General features: G+C 50.7%; 6 protein-coding genes and 1 pseudogene across 7 annotated transcripts; 3 read left to right on the forward strand and 4 right to left on the reverse strand.

Annotated features, from left to right (window-relative positions):
- Positions 1-686: 686 nt before the first annotated feature.
- BDR25DRAFT_300121 (uncharacterized protein) lies at positions 687-1,930 on the reverse strand. Its single transcript, XM_033689303.1, has 2 exons — positions 1,611-1,930; positions 687-1,554 (listed from the first exon to the last, which is right to left on the reverse strand). The coding sequence occupies exons 1-2, from the start codon at positions 1,836-1,838 to the stop codon at positions 1,075-1,077; spliced, it is 708 nt and encodes a 235-aa protein (XP_033553871.1). The 5' UTR covers positions 1,839-1,930; the 3' UTR covers positions 687-1,074.
- Positions 1,931-2,119: 189 nt separating this feature from the next.
- On the forward strand, positions 2,120-2,208 carry BDR25DRAFT_t6 (annotated as a pseudogene). Its single transcript has one exon. The product of its transcript is annotated as a tRNA-OTHER (tRNA).
- A 714-nt stretch (positions 2,209-2,922) lies between these two features.
- On the reverse strand, positions 2,923-4,198 carry BDR25DRAFT_370914 (NAD dependent epimerase/dehydratase; the record flags this gene model as incomplete). Its single annotated transcript, XM_033697169.1, has 6 exons — positions 2,923-3,255; positions 3,332-3,409; positions 3,455-3,583; positions 3,624-3,652; positions 3,685-4,098; positions 4,195-4,198. 6 exons carry the CDS (start codon positions 4,196-4,198, stop codon positions 2,923-2,925), a joined length of 987 nt encoding a protein of 328 aa, XP_033553872.1.
- A 130-nt stretch (positions 4,199-4,328) lies between these two features.
- Positions 4,329-6,502, reverse strand: BDR25DRAFT_300122 (MFS general substrate transporter). Its single transcript, XM_033689304.1, has 3 exons — positions 6,376-6,502; positions 6,065-6,320; positions 4,329-5,892 (listed from the first exon to the last, which is right to left on the reverse strand). The coding sequence occupies exons 1-3, from the start codon at positions 6,478-6,480 to the stop codon at positions 4,562-4,564; spliced, it is 1,692 nt and encodes a 563-aa protein (XP_033553873.1). The 5' UTR covers positions 6,481-6,502; the 3' UTR covers positions 4,329-4,561.
- Positions 6,503-7,556: 1,054 nt separating this feature from the next.
- Positions 7,557-9,963, forward strand: BDR25DRAFT_43251 (uncharacterized protein). The gene is made up of 2 exons (XM_033698564.1): positions 7,557-9,509; positions 9,567-9,963. The coding sequence occupies exons 1-2, from the start codon at positions 7,752-7,754 to the stop codon at positions 9,780-9,782; spliced, it is 1,974 nt and encodes a 657-aa protein (XP_033553874.1). The 5' UTR covers positions 7,557-7,751; the 3' UTR covers positions 9,783-9,963.
- Positions 9,964-11,060: 1,097 nt separating this feature from the next.
- Positions 11,061-14,157, forward strand: BDR25DRAFT_251569 (secretory pathway Sec39). The gene is made up of 2 exons (XM_033686128.1): positions 11,061-13,942; positions 13,989-14,157. Exons 1-2 carry the CDS (start codon positions 11,155-11,157, stop codon positions 14,021-14,023), a joined length of 2,823 nt encoding a protein of 940 aa, XP_033553875.1. The 5' UTR covers positions 11,061-11,154; the 3' UTR covers positions 14,024-14,157.
- Positions 14,158-15,099: 942 nt separating this feature from the next.
- Positions 15,100-16,323, reverse strand: BDR25DRAFT_192035 (uncharacterized protein; the record flags this gene model as incomplete). Its single annotated transcript, XM_033684292.1, has 6 exons — positions 15,100-15,265; positions 15,324-15,422; positions 15,476-15,593; positions 15,643-15,807; positions 15,859-16,090; positions 16,144-16,323. Coding segments are annotated over 6 exons (960 nt in total), but the record flags the coding sequence as incomplete, so codon positions are not given.
- Positions 16,324-17,963: the final 1,640 nt, after the last annotated feature.

The following is a 17,963-nucleotide window of genomic DNA, read 5'->3' on the forward strand; positions in this document are numbered from 1 at the left end:
GAGTAAGCACGGACCAAACCGGTCGCCGAGGAGCAGTGCACAGCTGCAGAATTGATTGCAAAACGGTACACCGTTTCTCGTGAATCTCTTAAGAGCCGACATCAAGAGCCTCCAATCCACATCAGCTATGACCATTCGGAGATTTTGTCAAGTATTTGTCAAGCTTCCTCCAAGTCAATGAAGTCGTTTAGTGGGAAAGCATAACAGGGCAGACAATAACGAGGAGGAGCATGGGGCAGACCTCGCTTTTATCCAGTTCTGCCGCGAAGGCTAGAACTTTCGGCTTTTCTAAGCCTCGCGCGCAGAGTCTCGGACAGGGATATCTCCCAGCTCGCGGATACGATGACAGTTTCCTGGATGACGTGATTAAACCTGTTAAAATCAATGGGTAACGAAGAGGACGTGCGTTTGTGGAGTCAATTTAGGGAGATGAGGAATGTGGGGGAAATATATAGCCATCTGGCACTCAGTACTGGCTTGGCAGGACAAGCGAGCCGACCAATGCATGGCTTTATTGAGGGGATTGATATTGAAGCAGACAGGGAAGAGAGAGACAAACTTGGAAATCGACGATGAGGGTGGGATCGCCTTTGCTTTCGATCTTGCATTGTGACACCTCGTTAAAGAGGCTTCAATACGGATGGGCACTGGGACGGACGAGAGGGGGTGATCTTGTGACAGACATTTCATTTGACTTCCAAGGCTGAGCCTTGTGTCGTGTTTCGTCCTAGACGTAATCTCACACTAGGAAGTATCGTCCACACACCGTCGCATCTGCAAAGTTAAGTGAGATCACGTCCTTCGAGTTTGTTGTTTTCAAGGATCCTGTCTTCGAGGACTGATGTGTGGGATATCCAAGCCCGATAGCAGTCCAATCTTTGAGGTTTTTGCATAAATATGTCACCTTTCGTATTAGAATCGGGCAGTGAGAGGCCTTGGCAGCCGCTGGAAATTGGACATGGTAAGATGACTATTCCTTTGTGACGTGTCCGGGCTGTCGAGGGCAGAATCACGCTGGAGAAGCTTCGAGTGAGAGAAAGGCTCTCAACAGAATGAAGGCTCTTCACCAGCTCATTATGCATTCTCGTCATCCACGAATCCTTCCGCCGCGAATCTTTCCTGTATCCCTTTCCACCCCCTTAGCACAACATCAGCCATGATGCCATTCTTTCCAAGTTTCTCCACAGCCTCGCCAACAGGGAGCAAATGCGATTCGTACGTCTGCTCTTCTGCATCAACCCCAGTGCCTTCGTGGTGCATAGGTTCGTAGTCTTTGGGCTCCATCTTGATCCTATCACGAAGCTTCAGGTCGTGGGGGAACGATGGGGGAGGCTTGTACGCTTCGCCAGCCTTTCTCTCTAGCTCTTCCTCAAGGTCCGGCGGAAGCGTCTCCGCAATGTACCAGTATATAATGTACTGCCTTGATCCATAGTCCATCGGGAGCATCTGCATCCATACCGGTTCCGCGGTGAGTGGCGGCGTTTGAACCCGTGGGTATGCTTGGGGCTGCCGATGCTTTAAGGACAGAGGAAGCAGGCGGTTGCGATAGCCCGACTAACATAGAGATTGTGTCAGCATCCCCGGTGTGGCACGTTCGCCGAGGTATTTACCTCTTCATAGCCTTCTCGTTCGGCGCCTCTGCCGCTCTCCTCTCCTGCGTCTCTCCTTCCCTTAGGCAAAAAGTAATATTTCCTGCCATAACGGTCTCTAGCACTGCAAATGACGACTCGTTGCGAGGCAATGTGGAAGATGGCGACGCCTGCACCAATCACAAGGTCTTCAGAGGAGAATTGGGCGATGATAGCGGGAAACGTTGAGCAGGGTGTCGTGTTAGTCATGACGAATAAATATTGAGCACTGTTAAATTATCATAGAGCTGGCTGTAAATGTAAGAGGGGCATGTCTGCGCTGCCATTCTGATGAGTTTGATGGTGCGGTTGTTGCCTGCGCCTGCGTACCTTCCGAGGTTGGTCATTATAAGGGCGTGTTTCTAGCGCGCGGCTAAGCCACGCGCCGGCTTCCTGTGTGTCACCCAGCTCCCACAAAAACCTTTTTTAACAGCTATCCAATATAGAATATATACGATAAAATTCTTAGTTCTCTCATTAATTAACAAATAGGGGTACTGGGGAAATGGCAAGGCGCTTGGCTACGATCGACCAAAGATCTGAGATCAAGAGATTGCAGGTTCGATCCCTGCGTAGGTCAACTTTTTTGTTCTTGTGGGGGTTTTCACTCTTTTTTGTTTCACGAATGGTTCAACTGACGCATCCCTTGTGTTAGGCACCATTTCTTCTTTTTCTACTACACATGCCCAACCCGATAATAACACGACTGAGGTTTCTCTTACTTGTAATGGATGAGTTCATCTATCGGAGCTCTTTTCAAAGTACCACTATGCTCCGTGTAGAATCTAAAAGATCTATCCTCAGATTTGCCATTTCAAAGCGCCCCTAAGATGAGCAACTAGATAATCGCCAACAGGATTCACGCCACTACAAGAATGCCCCAGCGCGAAAGGAAACTTCGGTCGAGGAAACAGACACTTCTTCCTACAAATATGGCCAGCCGCTCGCGTTCGAACGTCACATTGCTAAAGCTCCACAGCGTGCTCCGACTGCTCAAGATAAAGAGACATAGTAATCTTGCTATCTATCGGTGCGAAAGAAAGTAAATACGTCCATGTTAAAGATATGTATCGGTACCTTAGGTATCAGCGAATAAATCATGGACATCTTACGGCTCCACACACACTTGCTTACGGATGTTCATTCGACCCTGGAATTTACAAATAGGGTTCTACTGTCACCTTTATTGGATACATACCGCACATGGGTTGACGGCTTAGTCCGTTCAATTACACATTTCCCATCCAAATACCTACACACCTCATCAACACTAGCACTCAAATCCCTTGCCCGTCTATTCAAATTGTCCTTTAGCACTTGAAACTTCACCCTCCTTCTTCTCTTCTATTTCCAACAGCTGTATCCCCAGACTTGCAAATGTTTCCTTCTTACTTCTAAATTCCAGCCGTAACATGGTCTTAACCTTCGTCGCATCAGCACTAAACGCACACTCTAGCAGCGTGCTCGTTCCGGGGATTCCCTTGGGTGGTCTTTCCAGTGTGCCTAGCACCTCTTTACGGAAAATGTCAGAGATTTCTTGACTCGTCACCGCCCCTGCAGTGACCAAGAAGCGCTGGTTAGATGTTGACGAAGCGTCCATAGCGAGGACGTGGGCATGAGCTAGATCCTAATGACTCTATCAACTCGTTACCTCTAACTACCTTCTTTGCTAAAGAAGCTACCAATAGAGAGTGAATACCTACCCTCACGTCCACATAAAGCGGAAGTCTATTCGGTGGCACTTCCGTCTCAGTGGCATTCTTCTCACTCAAGAAAAGATTCTAGATCCGCGCGGTGCTCTCATTAAGTTCATCCATACTCTCAACCTTGTGAGCCGAAGGTCCATAAACCATGGGTGGGTTCAACACCACCAAATCCCATTCCTTGGGGCCTTTCTTCTTCACTTCCTGCCACTCCGCTTTCTCTGCAAACTTCTCGCTCGCACGATACGCAAACTCCCTTATCTTCACTCCTCACTGCCTCCTCCAAAGTCACCGGATTCCAATCTTCCTCAGTATATACACCTTTCGCCGCTCATCGACCTGTCCAAACGCACCTACAGCTGCGAAGCTGCTAGTCAAAATCACCCTTGTTACGCTCCCCACCGCCACACGATTAATCCCCTCCAAGATCTCCGTCGTCCCTTTGATAGCTGGGTCGAGGAAATCCGTTGCAACGTCTGTGGTTTTGTATAGGAATGGTGATGCTGTGTGCATTACAATGTCAAACGGCGGATTGGATTGCAAATCTGAATCGAAAGCTCCAGGAATGGTCATGTCTGGGACGACAGGACAGTCAAGAGATGAAGAGGGATAAGAGGCAAATAAAGCCTTTACAGCATCAGCTTTAGAGAGAGACCAGACTACCGCTCGCACCGAGTGATTGGCGCGCAGTAGTTGTGAGAGGATGTGTGAGGCTACGAAGCTGTTTGTGTCAGTGAGGAGAATACGGTGGGTTGCAATTATCAGGGCTTAGAATGAGGGGGAGCGGGTTGATAGAAGAACCAGTAGGTAGATTAAGAAACTGTAGAGTAGTTATTACAGTGTGTAGTGAAAGTCAGCGGCACACATCAAGGGATGCGACTGGATTTTAAGTGGGAAATGGTGTCACGTCAAACGTACCCCCAAAATGCTAACGAAGGTCACATCCCGTTTGGGTGGGTAAGCTAGAGTTCATAAGCGAGGTCGTCCTTCGAGCCCTCAAAAAGGTTATAACTCAGAACCTAGATGTCTTATAGCCGATAGCGCCAGAAAATCCCTAACAAGCTGCGTAATTCAGGCCTGTCCACCCTACCCTCCAAAGGCCAGAGTAGTATCCAAAATGCCCTGATAGTCACTGAATATCGATTAAGATATGCTGTGGCAGTCACCGAACGCCATAGAAATGCTGATGCCATACATCAGGAGTCAGTGCAATTCATCGCGGGCTTAATCCTAAAACCCATAGATGAATGTGATCCTGTCATCGCCTTCTCTTCCCCCTGCGGTAGCTTCTTCCAACCATTCTACCGCCCATTGTGCACTCTCAACCCTCTTTAGACCTATAGTTATCCAACTCAGTACCCAATTCTCACTCCTGAATGGTCCTGTGCCGCTTAGCTTCTCATTCTCTAATTCCTCTGCGTTCCAGTTAAGCAGTAGCTGCCTGCGCCTTTCATTTTCAGCGTTCAGATTCCTCCAGAAGAGAACATAGCCTGCCATTGCAACCCCAACACAAGCCAAGGTCCACCAGAATGGCGAGATATATCCGGTCGCCGCATACTTTGGTTGGAAGAGTAATGCGCTAAATATTCCAGCGAGATTTCCCCATCCGTTGATGCCAAGCAGGAGAGCTCTTTTTCCGGGTGACGGGGTATTGCCAGAAATCCAGGCCACGGTCAGGGGTGATGCAATGAAGGTCCCAGACAGGAGGACATTGAGTCCCAGATAGCGTGGAATAGCCCATGCCCTCGATGTAGGCAGGGCTACTACAAACGTGAGACCAACTAACAGCAGGGTCAAACCGACCAGAACGGGCGCGATTCGCTGCTGTTTGCGGTCGCTATAGCTCGCGAAGAAATATAAAGTAATGGCGCCACAGATATACGGAGGTGCTGTGAGAAGGTTGACTAGAGCTGGACTGGGGGTTTTCGTTAGTGGAGCCAACACTAGAGGTAGGAAGACGGAGAAGGCATAAACCGGGATTGAAGAGAGAATATTACAGGCCAAAATGTGCCAGATATTTGGAGAGAGAAAAGCAGAGATTACGTCGTGCGGCGTTAGACCGCGGTCATCAGTGATGGCTCGAGTTTCGGCCCCAGCCAGAGGGGTGGTGGGGTGAGAGGGATTAAGCAATCTACGGGACTCATGATTGAACACGGGCTCATCGTCGTCGTCGCCGACATCAACAGTTGAGAGTTCAGGATCAGAGGAGCGGTCCCGAGCGATGCGCTCTGAAGCGTACACGCGCTCCTCGACAGTCAAAAACCACGCTGTGTCGGCACTGTGCGGCAGCCAAAAATATCCCGTAAGCGCAGTGACGATTGTCAGTACCCCCTCAAGCAGGAACAAGACCTGCCATGATTGCCACCTGGTGCTGACTTCTGGATCCAGCCCAGCAGGTTGCAAACGCTGCTCGGGGAAGCGAGAGAAGACGAAATAGCTGATCAGGCCACCCAGCGCTCCTCCGAAAGCAGCTTGGCCGTAGAAGAGGCTGAGGCGGCGGCCAAATTCGAAGCGAGTATAGAAGAGGGAGAGGTAGGAGACAGTGACGGGGTAGAAGCCAGCTGCAGTGAGTGAGTTGGTGGTTTAAGCTCCTTCGGCACTGATTGTCGCCAGCGACTGTTCAGCTGCTCCTTCCGCGCTGAGCTGAGGCTCCTTCCATCCTCGGGCGGGCTAGCGGGGGAGTAGTAGGAGGAGGAAGGGTAAGTGCACCTGGGAAGGGGCGGGGATACACACCTTCTAGACAACCAATGATGATACGGAGAGTGAATAGCTGCCACCGGGCTCTCACCCAAACATGCAGTGCCGTTGATATCCCCCAGAGGAGCATGCACGACGGTACCCACAGCACCATACCATATCGCCGTCCAAGAGCGGCGCCGACGGGCTGTAGGGCCACGAAGAAGGTAAAGAAGAGGGCGACGGCCGTATTGAGGTCTTCCTTATGCAGGCCGATGTCTGCTGTGAAGTGTGCCGACTCGGCATTTCCTATCTATGAAGCTGGTGAGCACATTTGACTGAGAGGGAGGACTGGCGGGGCAGCGCACGTTGGATTTATCGAGTGAGTTGAACAAGAAGAGCAGAGCAAGAAAGGGCAGTAAGAGGAAATCAAGCTTCCGCACTGTGCGTTGGTGGAGAGCATCGTTACGCATTGTTGATGATCGAATATCCGACGTGGATGTGAGTTCGTATTGCTCCATACTTCCAAGGTTGCCGTCGAAAGCACCCAAGACTGCCAAGACGTGCGGAGGGCGCGTCACGGGTCGGGATGGTGGCATTCACCGTAACAGCTGCACATGGATGCAAGGAGAAAGCTAGTTCGCATTGACTTATGGAATGGTTTTCTTGTGACAGGCACCCGCCACATCTCAACTAGGCAGTGTCTTCGGGGGTATCTCCCGTCGTAGCTGATAGACCTGAATTCAGGCCGCTGATGACGATGACGAGGCACTTTGATAGCAGAGCACGAACATGTCTGATTGGACAGGTCCCGCCAAGCTATCAAATGGCTCAAACATGCAGGCGGCTCTGAATCTGCAGGGCTCGCGACTGTCGTGAGAAATTTACTGTGGAGATTCCTTCACAACCTTTGAAGATGGCCAATTGCAGCCAATCTTAAAGGGCATTCATTCTGCATCTGCGTCCACATCTCTGGACAGCAACACAAGATGCTGATCCGAGTCGAACGAGCTGTTGGAATCAGCTTGGATCGTATTAGCAGGCCCCCTTCTGGTCGAAGCCCACAAATCACACACCGCCGCGTCCGCGTGCATTTGCTGACTCGAAGTGACGCCCTATCACTCGTCGCAGCCAAAAGCAATGCTCACGGCTTGACGCTATTCAGTGGAAATTTCGGAGCGCGTGATATTCGAGCCCGCGTCAAGTAGGCTTTCAATCCATGGCTCCGCTACCAGACAACAAGCAAACGGACGGAATCACTGCAACAGACTCAACAAATCAGGACTGCAACGAGACGGGCGACACGGGGAGTGGTTAAGACGGGTGCAGCCGCCTAGCCGCAAAACCGTCTAAAAACGCCTGGGTTTGATCCCTGTCGCCGGGTGAGGGCAGGTAAACACCAAAACATCTCTCTCCTCTAATCCCAAACCTCCGCAAAAAAGTCTTTTCTATACCTTCCCTTGCATCCCTACGGCGGTAAAAAACAACCACCTAGGTCAACCAACACTCTGTGCCGTTATACACGCCGGTTTTGTTGACTTTGCTCGGACCTCATACCCCCCTTTCACCCCGGACGCAGCGCCCGATGCTTTTTCTCCGACGCTCAAACGCCACGCCGAACACGACCCAACATTGCTTGTCTCCATAAGTATCAGCCTCTCCGCACCTGCATTGACTTGTCTGAACTTCGCAAAACCCCATCGGAGAGCCTTGAGGGGCGTCTTCTCCCACAGTCAAGCCTGAGATGGACGGTCCTCCTCCGCCACCGCCGCCCCATGGCACGAACCCGAAATCAACCGCAGGTGGAGGCCTGCCCGCTGGCAACTACGATATCTTCATCATCCCCCCGCACTCAGCAGGCGGCGGCTTTCTGTACCTGCCCTCGTTGCAGGTCCAGCGGAACAGCTTCATCGCCGGGGTTGCTAGCACCCTCGCCAGCATAGCAGTATGGAAGTTGATAGAGCCCACAGTCAAGCAGTGGTTTATCATAGTCACCGCGAGTATGTCGACAGGCAGCAATGGCGTCGTGCTACTCGTTGCCGTGGTCGGACTAGCGGGATGGGCCTATGGGAAAGCACAACAGCCGGGAGGGTTCGGTGGCATGGGTGGAGGACCTGGAAGTGGCCCACAAGGTGGGGCTGGGGGTTCTGCATCGGGATCTGGATATCAGCGGGCTCAGTCCCCCCCCAATGGCGGCTTCCCAGGAGCCGGCGGCCCCCCTCCTCAAAGCAGTCAAGGAGGGACCTGGGGCGCACCTCCCAACCCACATCAACATCAGCAACACAGAGCTCCACCTTCACCGCCCCACGAACATGAACCTCCACCACAGTCCTCGTGGTCCGGCTCTCAGCCCGATCCTCATGCTAAGGCAGACTGGGAGAAGGCCCGCGAAGAGACTCGCAAGCGGGACGAGGAGCAGAAACGAGCTGAGGAGGCGCAACGGAGGAGGGAGGAAGAGCAAAAGAAGAAGGAGGAGGCCGAACGGCAAGCTCGAGCGAAGGCAGAGAAAGAGAAATGGGAGAAGATGCGGGCACGGGAACGCGAGCAGCGAGAACGAGAAGCCCGCGAGCGCATCGCCAAGGAGAGGCTGCAGCGGGAGAGGGAACAGCGAGAGAAAGAGGCCCGCGAACGCGAACAGAGAGAAGCCGAGGCTCGAGCCCGCATCGAGAAGGAGATACGGGAGAAGCTGGAAGCAGAGCAGAGAGCTAAGGCGGCCGAAGAGGCTCAGAAACGGGCGGCCGAGGAGAAGGCGGTGGCCGAGGCCAAAGCCGCCCTGGAGAGAGAGGCAGCGCAGGCCAAGGCCGCCAAGGAGAAGGCCGACGCGGAAAGACTGGAGCGTCTGAAGGCTGCGCGGGAGCGCGCCCAACGTGATCGCGAAGCCCGCCTCAAGGCCGAGGCCGAGAAGCTTGCTGCCGCTGAGAAACTCGCCGCTGCTGCCGCCGCTGCTAACGGCCGTCGCTCGACAACATATGGGGGGGTCGGCGGAGGTGAACGAACTGATCCATATGCCGGCGTCAGAAGCCCACCAGCTCCCTCGGTAACTTCGACACACTCTTCTCCAGTCAAGGCCACTGTCTCGGCAACGAGTTCTCCGAAGAAAAAGTACGAGAAGCCGAGCGCGAAGTCTTACCTTGGAACCGAGGACGCCCACTCGTTCCGACCATACGATGCTCCCAAACGACCCCCACAGCCCCCGTCTCACTCGTCGGCCTATTCAGAGTCATCGTACGCACCGTCCCAGAGCACTACAAGAACAACACCCCCTCCGTCCCAGCGTGGTCCTTATTCCACCAACGACCCCGACAAGATCCAGATCAAGGCCGTCTTTCTTTTCAATGACTTGTTTCCGAAGCCGGTGGCCCAGCTTGTTGCAGGTATCGGAAACGTTACAGATGGACTTATCCTCAAGGTCACGACCGAGGGTCTCTTCATCGATGACGACGTCCGCGGTGTTGCGCAGCGCGAATGGGATATCAAGGCTTGGACACTCAAGCTCGTTGAGGTATGTTCTCTCCCTAATATCCACGAGTAACCGTAGGATGGATGCTAACCGTGATAGACGGGAGAGCGGAACCAGAGACACGTCCTCCGCGCCTCGATCCGCGACCCCGACGGCAAGAAATACGTCTTCATCATCGATGACAGCGAGAGCTGGAAAGTGGCTCTGGGGCTCCAGAGACTGCGGCGAGGATCTCAGGTCCGGAGTATGGGTGTCAATCAGATTGCAGCAGGTGAGATGGCAAGACTGTTGAATACAATTCCGCCGCTTGCTTAAAGAAGGATGGACACAGTCGGTCGAGGGAGAGAAGGTTGTACAGTCTGCATTTGTTGTAGAAGTGGTGGGTCTGGAATGCTGCATTACCCCATGCTCTGTCCTCTTCTGGATAAGCCGGGGCAGCATTCTAGAAGTGCATCCCCTGCTTGCGTTGCGTGTGTCATAGTTCGTAGTGCGAAAGCGAAAAGCTAGCGATGATTCCCCTTTTGCGAAGTGAGAAATATCCCATCTTTTGGTTGGGTTCGAGTTCCAGTCTCATCTGCATCAGCGATGGAGTTGTGGTGGGTTATAGTATAAGGGGAGAAAGTGCCGTGGCTGTTCTAGGGTTAGCTTGTGGAGCATTCAAACACTCATTCTACCTTTCATTGTATATTAAATAGTAGGTGGGGTGGGGAATAGCGCAGTTCTGTATATGCATATATATGCGCAGTCATTGTATGATTCGTATACATAGATATGGAGATAGTTGGGAGATCAGGGTTGGGAGAGAGCGAGACAAATAGATGATAGTGATTTGAAATTCTACGTGTGTGGGCATGGAGAGACTGGACGTGTGAAAGTACACTGGAGTATAGTCGGACTAGATGGAAGTAAGTATTAATACAGTATCCCCTAATTCCATCTATTGAAAGCATACTATACACATCCACGCCGGTGGCACTTCCACTGTTCACTCATCACCCACAACGATCATGAAAAAGGCCACATAAACCCCAGGAGTGAACATCAAGAGTTGAAACGAAGGGTTTACAGATCCGCCATTCCAGACACTAGCCCACCCTTTGAAGCTCGACACTCACACAATGCTCTATCTATATGCAGCTCTGAATCTCGTTCACTAGCACTGTAGTCTTCAATATGGGTTATAGAAACTTGATATAGATGTTAGTACGTACCCCCAGCGACTCCTTCCCTCGTGGACGCGGTGGAAATTCAATGGAGACTCGTCATTTACTCTCCTGTGTTAGAATAGCAAGAGGAATATCTATGCAGTGCAAGTGTCCCCAAAAAATAGTTGTCATTGAAAATTTCTTAGAGCCACCTCCCACCCTCCATACCCGAATACCGGTCGCAAATCCCAAGGTTACTGCATAGTGCATGTATTACGGGCGAAGCCATGACTTTGTCTCCATGTTAAATCTGAGGCGAAGTTGAGATAAAGTGGATTTCGATTTCGGGATCGGGGTTGGGATTGGTACCGGCGTCGGCATCGGCATCGGCATCGACACCAGGTTTCGCTTATATAATCGACCCGTCAACTTTGTGCCACCTCTACATGATACACAGCACTAGGGCTGCTCTACGCCCTCTTCAGGTACCAAAGCTCGCGGCTAGCAGCCATGACGGACTGAGTCTACTTGCTCAAGACGCTATGGTGGAGCTTTCAGAGCTCTCGGCGCCACACTGCCTTCTCCTTGCCGTCCACTATGCCGCTGAGGCCAACATCACGGCTCTACAGGAATTGACCTCACGCAGGCACGATGCCTTTGAGCCCGCCCTCATCTTCCGCATTCTCTTAACATATCTGCCCGAAAGCATAGACCCCTCACAGTACACCGGATATATTCACGACATTGCGGCAGGGTCGCGAACACATGACGACGAGCCCGCTGTGGCCCTGGATGTTTCGTTGGTAAAGACCCTCTCGGGTTCACAGGCTCGCAGGAGGGTGCATAAGTTGCATCTACAGCCTCTCGCACACTCTCTTTACCAGGCCGAGTCGTCCCTAGACCCGTTGACGTTATTCCTGCTACACCGAGCCCATCAGATCGACGCAGAGACCGGCCTCCTCGACCTTGTCCCCCACCTGGTCAGTCCATTCCTCGAAAGTTCCGTGTACCTGCGAACATGGTTCATCTCAACCGTTCTGCCTCTGCTTCGGCTTGCCTATGAATACTACCCGCAGAATCCGACCCCTTCGCTCGAGGCTTTCGCACAGATGAAGGGAAGAAAGGCCGTGGAAAGCCAGCTGCTATATCTTCGACGGTCTGGAGGAACCGTCCCCGACACACGGGACCCTGCTCGAGACATTCGGGGCGTCGTGGGCCCGTGGATGTGTGGAGCTAGGGAGCGTAATTGTCGAGAATTGCATGTCCACCATCTGAGAGGGACCATTGATGAGCCGCAGAGCCTGGAGCTAGATGATTGGGGGTTCCTTTTTGATTGGCTGGTGTCCACAGCCAAGGAAGACTTTGCCTTGGCATCTTCTGCTATTATGGGCTGGGATGGACCCAAGGATCTAAGCTTGGAAGGATACGGTGACGGCCACATGTACATCGACGACGAGCGCCAACGCCAGCTTGAATTAAGATACGCTCAATCAGCGCTAGCATGCCTCTACCTGGTTGAGAATAGCAGCGTGGAGACTATTCAGACAGCACACTCCGTTTTAGTGAGGCTAGCTACTCTTCTCAACATGGAAACGCCGAGGGACTTGAATATGGACGTTGGATCGCTTCCCGTTTGTGACCTCAATCCCTTGATTCCCGACGAATATGCCTCTACCGCCCTCCAGGACGAGCATATGCTTGAGCCTAATAACATCCTTACGCAACCCGACCGAAAGTCGATCCGTCTTCTTGAGCTCTTCATTTCCTCAGCGTGCGTACTCTCTAGCATGGAGTATCATGTATCGGTAAGAGACTTAGCGAAATTCTACCTGCGCAATGACAATGGTGAACAAATCTCGCTCATCAAAAAGATTCTTCACTCTCTTAGCAGTGGCCCAAAGAAAGACGCTCATGAATGGGAAGTGTTCAGATCAAGACTGCTTTGGTTGTGGAACTGGGGGGCAAGCAGCCAGGAGAATAGACAAGGCATCTTCGCGCGCATAGAGAGCCAAGTGATTGAGATCGAAATCCTTAAAGCACTTCTGGAAAGTGGCCATTATGGGTTAGCGACTCAAATCTACATCCAGAACTCATTCGAGCACCGGCCATTACCTCTTTCAGAGGCCGAAAAGGCCATCCTGGAAACTTCGATGCACCATTACGACAATGCGAGCAATGGCAACCGCACAAGAGGAGGGATGAAGAGGGCCTCAGATATTATTGCCACCTTTATTTCTTACTTTCCCGATTCAACCCGCTTTCAACGAGCCCAGGCACTTCTCTCTGCAACCCACGCCATGTCCTTCTACTCACTGATTTTGCAACACGGCGTCCCGTTCCAACCCGTCAATATCAGAGTCAGTGCGAATCCCCTGTCCTTGTTGTCAAAGGTGCTTATCCAGAATCACGGGAGCTACACTCATCTCGATGATTTGATATCTATAGGGCAGAATCTTATCGTAGCTATGCCATCGACGCTCATGGATGAAGAGCCACGTTCTTCTCTATTAGATCCTGCCGAGATGGGAGGAAAGAAAGCTGCTGCTAAACGTCGTGTAATTGGAATGGCTATTGAAGCTGCTCTGGCTCAAGACGATTTTGAGACGGCTTATTCCTACGTCGTCAATCACCTCTCACCGCCGTTAGTATCCCCAGATGTATCAATGGTGGCGTCTACATTCTCTTTTGATTCTAATGAGTCAACTGGTCAAGATGTCGTGGAAGATGTGTGGCGCGCGGCACTTCTTGCTGGACGGCATCAATCTTCACCAATGTCCTCCTCAACAGCATGGACAGGGTCCACCACCCACCCCGATCTAAGGAGATTGGAGCAGCGAATGGAACTACTTTCGCAAGCTCTCCTTCTGGCTCCACTATCTCATCTGGAGGAAGTTCTCATCGTGTGGCAGCAATGTGAGGCAGAGATGGCGAGACTACTCGCAGACGAGGTAGAAGCAGAAGAACGGTTTAACGATCTAGCTGACCGTCGACTTCCGGGTGCGTTTGCCAACGAAACAATCGCGGTTCAGCCGCGGCGTGAAGTTGGACGCGGTGCGGTCGAGGAAGCACCCATGGGTTTGTTTGATGTTGCTCGAGGAGCCGCGGCTGCATTTTCTAAGAGCGCTTTCCCCTTGAGAGGAATCAATCCAGGAGCTTCGATAATAGAAGCAAGCGATGCTAGGGCTTCTCCGAGCCGCTCATCATTGGAATTGGCTAGCGACTCTGAGAGCATTGGCGGTGCGGATGAAAGAAGTAATAGGGCTAGGAAGAGGGATATGGTTGCTAGTGCGGTCACGGGAGGTCTTGCGAGTGGGATTGGCTGGGTTCTCGGTACGTGCTTTTTATATTTTGTATTCTTTCCGCTTACAATAATTAGGTGCCAAGCCTGTACAAGATCAGCAGCGGGAATAGACTGATAGAAGTTAGAAATACTCAAAACGCACGTAGCTTCATTTCGCTTCAATTGCGAAATTGCGAAATTGTAAAGAGGCATTCCTCACCTCTTCTGCGATTCTGCGAAGCAGCCAAGTGCCATTGACCCTTTCAAATCCCATTATCTTACCATGCTCAAGATTTCGTCCCGTACTACTTCCCAGAGCGCAACTTCTTGGAAAACCTCCTTAACGCAGTCAGCTTGGATCGGCACGCATCCCCCACCAACCAAACCCCATTCAATCTCTCTATTAGCGCAAACAACACCGCGATTATAACTAAAGTCCTCGGTCTCCCTTCCTCCGCCAACTTCAGAAGCCTTAGCAGCAACATAGCTTAATTACATCAGTCTCTAGCATAGCACTAACTGTAGCTCTGACCCTCGCTATATAGCAACACGGAAAACACCAATGGATGAGACTGCCTGCAAATGTGCCTTCTGTACTTCGTTCTTTGGGATCTCCTCGGCAAAATTAAGGCCTGGGAGGAAGGCATGGAAGATGGAGACGGTTAGTTTTGCGGTATAATTCCAAACAGTGCCGTATTCTCAGCCGGGCGAACCAGGTCAAGCCTCCCAGCTCAGTCGTTGGGTCGATCTCGATCATTTTTGCTGTACTTCATTCCTTGGAGCAGAGACCCTGGCCCTTGGCTTGACAGAATTCTTTGTGTCGCCAATAGTCTAATTAGGGAAGGAACCCCTGGCAAAAGGGGGGTTTACATTTTGTGGTGGCTAATGTCGAGAGTCGAAGTATGCGCCTATTAAATAGGGGTGTGCAAATATACAATGCTGAATAAAGCTACCCCTTAGACGTCACTATAGTAACTTTAGTCGTCCGAACAATTCCCCTCGACTCAGGCCCGTCGATATCTTCAATCCTTAATATCGCATCGCTACTCGCATTTGACCCTCGTCCGCTCCTGATACTCTTTTCATCACCAGCCACCGTCACATTGTAAGGCTCCAGTTCATTTAATTCCATCTCCGCTGTATCTTGACGCGTTCCTATTTTTGTGTTCCCCGCATAACTAGCAGTATTGTAGGGGTTCCCGTTCCTTTGCCGGAGGTACCCAGATGATAACTGCCGTTTATATCCGTGAGAGGCTCCAGTACGGTTGCCCGACGTCCCGGTGGCGAGGGATTTTGCGGTTTCAAGGAGCCAGCGGAATGCGGGTTTGAGAGAGGGTAAGGTGGCGGCGATGATCCCGACGTTCATTTCAATTCTTATCTCAGTCAGATACATTCATATACATTTAGGATAATACGGGGAGGCGTGCTTACATTTGCCAAGCATAATACCATGACCGATTGCCAGTTGAATCAAAGTCATCGAAGAAGTGGTAGAGAAGAGGGGTCTTAATGATTCCAGCGGCACATGCACTAGCTGTTTTAGCATGTTAAGCCATATGCGGTGGATCGCCCGGATTGCTTACAAGAACCCTAAGCTTAATATGAAGATGAGAGAAGCTTTTGTCCGCTTATTAACCTGCAACGTCCATATCAAAGGTATAGGCATGAGCGCAAGAATGATGTCCGTGAGTATGTTTGTAACTGCTATCGTGAGCAACAAGCCCCAAGACGAGCAAAGGCCCAGGCTTACTGCTATTGAAGAGTGCAATATTTCGGTATGTTGTAAGTGACAAGCACCTTGCATGTCCAGTTCCCATCGGTGGGCGGCGCAGAGCAAAATTCCAGTTCGCTGCTATTGGAACGCAACCAAAGACGAGGGAAAATAATGTAAATAGCATGAAGACAATTAAAAACACTACAAGCATTAGTGTCAAGTCAATTTTGGATCAAAGCAGAATGAACTGACCAATAATCCCCCAATGAAATCGACGATAGGGGGTACCACGTTGTGTGAGCGGTAGCAAAAAGAAGACGATGGATAGCTTCACAAAGCAAATAGCCGACGGAATGAGAATTGCAACGATGAAGATCCACATGAGCAGTGGCATAATGTTCTCCGGAGATATCGCAAATATGTGTTTTCCCATACCGAGCTGAACCACGTGAAGGAAAAAACAACAGCTGAGAATGCTGCACACCTAAATCTTAACGTTAATAACCTACCATGCATAGGACAGACAACTCTACTTACCATGGCAGCAACGATGAGGTAGTCATCCAGCCTAAATACATGAAGAACGAAAACTCTGATATACACTCGACCGAGAACCGTGATCAAAGCTAAGATCATCAAAGAAAGGTCGATAGCTGTCAGGTGTCTTTGTATAGACCACGTATAGTATGCTGGATCGGTGGGTAGACCTGGCGGAGGATCCTGCCTCTTCAAGGCGGCCATGTCAATGAGAACCCAGCGCGAGGACTGTCGCACACTTCGACTCCAAACCCACTTTTGTGCGGAGGATTGTTATACCGATGAATATCAAAATAATGGTCTCAGGGTCGGCCCCAGAGTGTATTCGTCCTTGGATATTCTTATTCCTGCTCTTATAATTCCATTGTGGTGGTTAAACAACGCCCAAGAGTTGGGGACTAGTAGATCTTTCCAAGATTCAGTGACGTTACAGAGTCGAATGCAGGATCAAGGAAGGGAGTTCGTAAATGACGTGCGCAACGTCTCGCTCTATAAGGCCAGTGTAAGTGGACATGTAAAGTTTCGGGTTGCAAGCTCGCGACGCCTGACGCACCACAGGCTATGCGTCGGGTCTAGTTGGACTATGCTAACAGGCACCGGAAAAAAGGTGTTAAGGGTTCATCAAACTGTTGCGCAAATTATGCAGCACAATGGTGTACAGGCAATTTCTAATTGGCGAGTTCAGACATGGATACCTGGAACTCTAGAATGTCGAGATGAGGGAGCAGGGTCTGACTAAATGTTCAGCTCGAACGATATGAAATTGCGGAGGCGAATGTCTCTAACTGTGGTAGCCCACCATGTCTCCTAATGATTCACTGACAGAGGATCTTCGCCCCGGCGCGCTATCTGAACTCTTTTTGATCGACCAAAGCATTCTACTTTATCCGAATCGGGCTCCTACATTCAAACGGTGTCGCAGAATCATGGCTCGCAATTCCTCATTATATCACGTTTGGTCGGAACGGCTCACACCGTGCATGGGATCAGTGAAGAACCCGCCGATGTCTGTGTGCTATTTTGTCGATCGCTTTATCCTCAAGCGTAAGACGTACTGGAGAAGGTCCATGGTAAGATCTTTTAAATGGATGATCTGCAAAGGAAAGGCGAGAGGGGGGATTTAGGTGACGCTCCTCGTACTGGCGAGTTTAGCCGGATTGACGGATGGTAGGGTTGTCGAAATGGAAACCCGTAGGCTAAATGCTGGCTAATAAGGGGGTGGCAACCTACACAATACCTTTGTTTTGTGAGGTTGGAGAGAAACGATGACAAAGGCATTATCGGGTCTATTAACGTTGTCTGCGTTGATCCATTCATTGTGTGGGTTAATCTGTGCAATGTCTTAGCATTCGCGTTGCGTCCTTTCTGCCTTACTAAATATATAAGAACTTTAACTAAGCAACAATTTGCCCCTATATACACCTATATATGCCTAAATATCTATTTCTTTAGTTAGATCTTAAAGCTATACTTACGTTACTTCCTAATTAGGAAACAATCAAGCTAACGTAAGGATTCTAGATAAATAGGCATGAGTAGCAACATAGAGTAATAGTGTTACGAATGATGATTCGGTCAGAACCTTGGACGAGGTTACGGCTCGGCCGACTACTCTTGTAACGATTCGCTTGAATCGTTCCTCGTATCTGCCTAGACCCTGCCCTGCCCCCTGCGCTACCCCTATCTCCAAGTATTTAGCAGCACCTCTCCCCTTAGCTAGCCTAGTAGTTTTCTAATATCCTTCTGTACAAAGCCTATAGGGGTTAATGGAATTACTAGGTTTCTAAGTCTCTATGCACTTCTATATACCTCTAAGTAGA

This window comes from Lindgomyces ingoldianus, assembly GCF_010093535.1.
Source record: "Lindgomyces ingoldianus strain ATCC 200398 unplaced genomic scaffold BDR25scaffold_2, whole genome shotgun sequence".
NCBI classification, from domain to species: domain Eukaryota; kingdom Fungi; phylum Ascomycota; class Dothideomycetes; order Pleosporales; family Lindgomycetaceae; genus Lindgomyces; species Lindgomyces ingoldianus.